This window comes from Bos indicus x Bos taurus, chromosome 11 (genome assembly GCF_003369695.1).
Source record: "Bos indicus x Bos taurus breed Angus x Brahman F1 hybrid chromosome 11, Bos_hybrid_MaternalHap_v2.0, whole genome shotgun sequence".
NCBI lineage: Eukaryota > Metazoa > Chordata > Mammalia > Artiodactyla > Bovidae > Bos > Bos indicus x Bos taurus.
Genome location: NC_040086.1, coordinates 63,156,778 through 63,162,777, shown reverse-complemented (window position 1 = coordinate 63,162,777; position 6,000 = coordinate 63,156,778). Strand labels below are relative to the sequence as shown.

At 43.7% G+C, this 6,000-nt stretch overlaps 1 protein-coding gene across 1 annotated transcript in view; it reads left to right on the top strand.

The window, feature by feature from the left end:
• The first annotated feature begins 1,868 nt into the window (after nucleotides 1-1,868).
• Nucleotides 1,869-6,000, top strand: part of RAB1A (RAB1A, member RAS oncogene family) — a 29,864-nt gene continuing 25,732 nt past the window's right edge. Inside the window, exon 1 of the mRNA XM_027555640.1 lies at nucleotides 1,869-2,107. Within this exon, the coding sequence (XP_027411441.1) occupies nucleotides 2,085-2,107 (23 nt within the window). The 5' untranslated portion in view covers nucleotides 1,869-2,084. The remainder of the gene's footprint in view (nucleotides 2,108-6,000) is intronic.

The following is a 6,000-nucleotide window of genomic DNA, read 5'->3' as shown; positions in this document are numbered from 1 at the left end:
GGTTAAAGGTGATTGGTTATTTGTTAGGAAAGGACATAAATAATTAAAGAAAGTATAGCCAGGTGGCTCAGTGGTAAAGAATCAGGAGATGTGGGTTTGATCCCTGGGTCTGGAAGATCGCCTGGAATAGAAATCCGCAACCCACTTCAGTATTCTTGCCTGTGAAATCCTATGGACAGAGGAGCTTGGTGGGTTCCACAGGGTCTAAATAACAACAATATTATGGGTATACCTTCAAGGACAGGAACAGGTTAAATTTTTTATCCTTGGCTCAAGATGAATTCTTCAGAGGTTTTCTGAGTTTTTCTTCTGTGCAATCACAATAAGCAGGAAGAGATGAGAGTCTAGGATAAAATACACTTTTTGATGACTATCATTGATCCATTCAGGGTATTTTCCTGATGTGTTGATCACATTCGTTTCAGAAGCCAACATGATAAAGAGGAATTCTAGCCTACAGTTTGCTGAGGTGGTCAACTAAAGCACATGTGTTGTATTTGTGTGCTAACGGGGTACAGTGGGTAAATAGAAACAAAAACTGCTTTCCTTCCATATTTTGATGTTATGGGAATTTAAAGTGATCTTGCAATGTCTTTGGAGATAATTTTCTTGGTTCTAAGAACAAGTTGGAGGATAAACTTTGACCAGTGTATTATACCATGCCCTTTGTAATTAACTCAAGATAAAATGTTGAAGTTCAGTGGAGATTTAAATTCCTGAGCTGATTAAAAAGAGCTGTTAATATGTTTTTTTTGAAGTGTGTTCATGTTACTTCTGGAGTTTCCAGGCATTATACAGTAATGATCTGCACTATCGCTTATTACTTTCCAATCTTGTAGAATGGCTCAGAATTAAATAGCAACTAAAAATAAGTACATTTCAACTCGAAGGCTGGAACCAGGGCAGGAAGATTACTAATTTTTGTTTGGCTCAGGCTTGTGTCCTGTCCACGCAATGGGGAGGCACTGAAAGGTGTGGGGTTAGAGATGGAAATGTTTCAGGAAGATAAATCTGGATGTGAGTGCAAATGGCTTGGGGCGGAGTAGAGGCAGAAGCAGATAGTCCACTCGTAGACTGCTGCAATATCCAGGCTGAGGTGATCAGAGCAGGGCTGGAAAGGGAATAGTAAGAAATAAAAAAATAAAATGGTCGTGCCAACACTGGTCGATGACCAGACCTAATGGCGTTGGTTGAGTGAGGCAGAGAACGGAAAAGAAAGGCTTCGTGTTTTCCAGAGACCCAAAGTTTTCCGCAGAGGCCCCTCGAGTCTTCTTCCATCTTTAGAGCGGACATCCTGGGACCAGCGGGGAAGCTCAAGCCTGAAGCAGGTCAGACCAGCAAAAGGCACACAAGAGCCGAGATCCCCTAGTTCCCCTTCCCTCCGCCTAGGCTCTCAGGGTCCCTCGGGCTCCGACCCCTCTCGCCCCAGCCCGCAGGGTCCCGGGATCCCCACCCCCTTCTTCCGCCAGCAGCCGGCACCGCCCTCTGTCCCTCCCCTCCCCCTCCCCCGTGGGGCGCTGACTCGCCCGGCTGCCACGTCTCACTGATGACATCACCAGGGCCGCTCGGCCTTAGCCAATCCGCTAGGGGGAGTCCGAGCGAAGTCCTAGCCAGCGAGTCAGCGGGGAGGGGAGCAGGGAGGGGCGGAGCGCGGGGGGGTTGAGAGAGGGGGGAATGGGGCGAGCGACAGCCCCTCAAGTACGCGTGCGCCAGAAGCGCGGGGCTTGGTGGGAAGCTGAGTCCAGGTCTTGGCCCTGTACCGTGGTTCCCCAGGGCCCGCAGCCGCGCTCGCAACTCTCTTTCCCGGCATGCCATGCGGTGCGGCCGCCCTTTGGGCTGTGTAAAGGCCCCTCGGTCTAAGGCTTTCCTATTTCCTGGTTCGCCGGCGGCCATTTTGGGTGGAAGCGATAGCTGAGTGGTGGCGGCTGCTGATTGTGTTCTAAGGGGACGGAGTGGGGTAAAGACGTTTGCTCTCCTGGAACAGCCTATCTCATTCCTCTCCTTCGACTACCCGTGGCGCGGAGAGTCAGGGCGGCGGCTGCAGCAGCAAGGGCGGCGGTGGCGGCGGCGGCAGCTGCAGTGACATGTCCAGCATGAATCCCGAATAGTGAGTGCAGGGGAGCACCGGTCGGCTGGGTCCCTGGGCCACCTTGGGAAGGCTTAGAGGGGGCGAGGAGGGCGGAGGAATGGGCCTCGGCCTCGGCGAGGTAAGGGTGACGGGTCAGGAGAGGTTGGCGGCTGGGAGTCGGGCCCCATTGTCTGACGGAGGAGGGGCGGTCGAGGGGAGGGGTCGGGCCGGAGGGGTGAGCCGCCTGGGCCTGGACCGGGTTTGTTTTGTAGTACTGGCCCGAGTGCCGGGCCGGTGTGTAGGGGCAGTCCGCGAAGAGGGTTGGGGCGTCCGGGAGTCGGTGGTGGGGCCGTGGGAAGGGGTAGCTTTTCTTGGAAGCAGTGACTTTTCAAGGAGGGCCAGTTTTTTAAGGAGTGGGGATGAGGTGAGACAACTCTCTTAGAGGGCTTTGTCAGACCCTACGCCCGCGCTCTGCGGAGCTGTCAGAACCCTCGGGGTGGAAACCAGCTTTACTTGTAAATCTTGAGCTTGTTGGCTATTTCTTCCACCCTCCTCTCCAGGTTGCAGGTAATATGGATGCTTTTCAGGGCTGCATGAGATTGCGGGGAATAAATAGATGGTGAGAATCGATTTAAAAATTTTAGTTCTGTTTTTTAGTTATTTCCTGGAGTTCTTTACGAACTCAGCGGGCCCATTGCCTTCCTGAAAAACCTGGGCGTTCGTGAGAATTTTTTTTTAGAGGACACCGAAGTCCTTTTGCCTTGTGTAGGTCAAGGGAAAAACAAAACACTAGCACCAAACCTAGGGACATCTTTGTGATATTACCAAATAAAAGCAAGGCTTTGCCGTAAAGTTGCAAGAAAAACGAATGGGCCCTTTGATAGATCTGTATGTTTTGAATTACCTACTTGAAGGCTTGCAGATAGGGAATGAGGTTCTGTGACGTGTCATGAAAAGTTAATGCATTTCTTTTTCTTGCTTCCTCAAGAAGTCACCACAGCAGATGTGACACACCTGTCACCTTTCATGGGAACCGGTGTTTCTTTCCTTAGGAAGACTTTGTTGGGCTCTCCTTAATGGCCCTTAAAAACATCCTTCTACAGTTTGCATTTTGAAATTAGTGAATAATTGAAGGAGATTTAATTGGTATTCCTCCTCTGTGTCAGAAGGATTTGGGGGGAGATGGGGAATTTTTTAAAGCAGAGATCAGTCTTTGACCTAAATGTTGAGTTTATTTGCTGTTTTGGTCAATTACTGCTAAATATTTCCCCTAAAAGGTACACCCATGGGTTTAGCTGACTATCATGTGTGTGTCACATGGCTCTTGCAAAATGCATTCTGACTTCAACTTTTGTAATACTGTGGTTTGACGCCGAAATGTCCCTTTCTGTTATAAACAGAAGCTGTAGTACTTTATTAAAATTTTATATACTTTAAGAAGTTGAAGATAGTGTTCTAATAGTGTCCTGTTTGCTATGCTGGCAGTTTTTTATCAAGGGCTGCAAGGACAAAGTTGGTTTTGCATAGTTGGACAGAGTTGAACTTGAGGCCTCTAATTTAGAAGTTGTCCTGGCAACAGTAAAGTACATGGATTTTCCATTTTATAGAGGTTTGTCTTATGTTTAGGGAGTTTCTTAAATTTGCTACATGTATAGAGTCTGAATTTATTTCTCCTTTTGTAAAATAGGACAACTGTTTATTCCTATCGGGGTTATGTATATGTAAAAGGATTTGGTAAACTTGTAAGAGCAGGGTACATCATTGTATAAGGCTTTCCAGTCACAGTAAAATTTAGGAATATAACCTTTATCTTCAAGGAATTTATAATGGAATACAAAAAAAATAGATATTATATATGTTAAATACCAGTAGATACGGCAAGTTCCAGATGTGTGACATGGATTGGAGCCACAAGATTTTAAAAGTAGTTATGGGGTTGTGGTTGCCTGGTATGGTTCAGAAAGACCTTATAGAGAATAAACCAGTAAGGGAATTATTAGCATTTGATTTGGAGAAGCAGAGGGAGTGAGAACGATTGTTCAGGAGGGAAGAAGAAAGAAGAATGGTTAATAAATGACAGGGATAGTAATTCTTAAGTAGAGTGTCAAACCATCCTTTATTTTGAGGGTTCTAGATTAATGACCTCAACAGAATCAATCCCAGAAATCATTTTTATATTTTTATGGCATGGAGTGTGCCAGTACCTGGGCTACTGTATTTATATTCTAGGCTGTCTCTTAAGTAAAATGACCTAGTAGCTTGGGAAAACCTTTGGAAAAGCACTAGTGAAAAGTACTTAAGGTGAGAAGAGGTGGTATTTTATTATGAATGGTCACAAGGACAACCAGCAAGCAGATTTTTAGAATCTGACTTCAGCAATTTCTGCTTGTCTTTAATCAAGTTTATTAGCATCATTAAAGTAATTAGAGAAAAATTGGGAACTAGAGAAAAGAAGGAAATTCTTAGAGTTTAGTCACCCAGACACAAGCCCAATTGCTTTAAAACCGTGTTCTAAACTTTAAAATCAAAGGTTTTTTTATTAAGTTAAAAATTTTTTTTTTATTAAGCTAAAACTTGTAATGGATGAGTGCCTTTTATGATTCCACAGTGTTACCCTAATAGCTAACATTTATGGCCACTTATTATATGCCAGCTACAATATAGTGCATTATATAATACACATGTATTATAGTGTACACTTTATATGCTAATTTGAAACAATAGAATACAAGGGAATATTTACAGGTGCACCCCAGATGTTCCTTGCTTTGGTTTGTCATATTCTTCTTACCCCTTATAGAAACTTTTAAAATCTGTTGTATGGGTGCTGCTGAATTTGGTAATGAAAATGCGTTCTTGACAAAAGTTTGGTTCTCTCAGAATGAACAAGATTTTAGATTTGTGTAGGTTGACACGATTACCTGTTGGTAGCTTTATTACTAAATGCTTTTATTTTATTATCTTTAAGTTGTAAGTTTTTGGTTTGAGAGTGAAGAGAATAAGAAATATGTCCATTAATGATTAAATCTGAAGCTTTTTCTTTGACTACTTTCCATGTTATTTGGCTGATTTGGGAGAAATGGTCCTGGGTTATCTTTATTAGCAGAAATTAAGGGTAATGACTGACTCATTTGAACTTCAAATACTACAAACAAAAACAAAATGCAACCAGAGTGGAGTCTGAGCAGTGGAAAAAGTAGATGGAAAGCATCAAAGCTCTTTTTTTTTTTCTTCTGGAGATTTGAAGAAAGATTTTAATTTTCCTGAGCTAGGAGGTGAAGCAGGCAGTGATTATTTCAGCACACTGGTTAAGAAATGCTTAACATTATTCTCATACCAGAGGCATTTTTCCTAATCCACTAGCTTCTGTTGGATTTTTTTTTTAGCGTCAAAATCATTTTGGCTGCTTCATCTATAAGGAGTATGTTAAGAATGAAATACGTGTACCTCTCTCAACCAGTTAACTCCAGTCAGAAGACCTATATGTAGTAGTGTCTTTGGATTGGCTAGTTTTTTTTGTTTTAAGATCACATTTTTTTTTGACAAGTATATACCACTTTATATATTTTTGGCTGCTCTTAGTCTTTGTTGTTGCACGAGGGCTTTCTCTAGTTGCTGCGAGTGGCGGCTACTCTAGTTTGGGTGCTCTTGCTTCTCATTGTGGTGGCTTCTCTTGTTGCAGAGTTGTGGCACAGGGACTCATTCGTTGTGGCTCATGGGCCCTAGAGCGTGCAGGCCTCAGTCCAGAGGGCTCGGTTGCTCCACCATATGTGGAATCTTCCTGGAGCAGGGATGGAACCCATGTTTTCTGCATTGGCAGATGGATTCTTATCCACTGCGCCACCAGGATAGTCCCTAGATCAACTAGTTCATTGCAGAAAAATTTATAAAAGAAAAAAAAATTTTTTAACCTTGTTTTTTTACATTTTAAC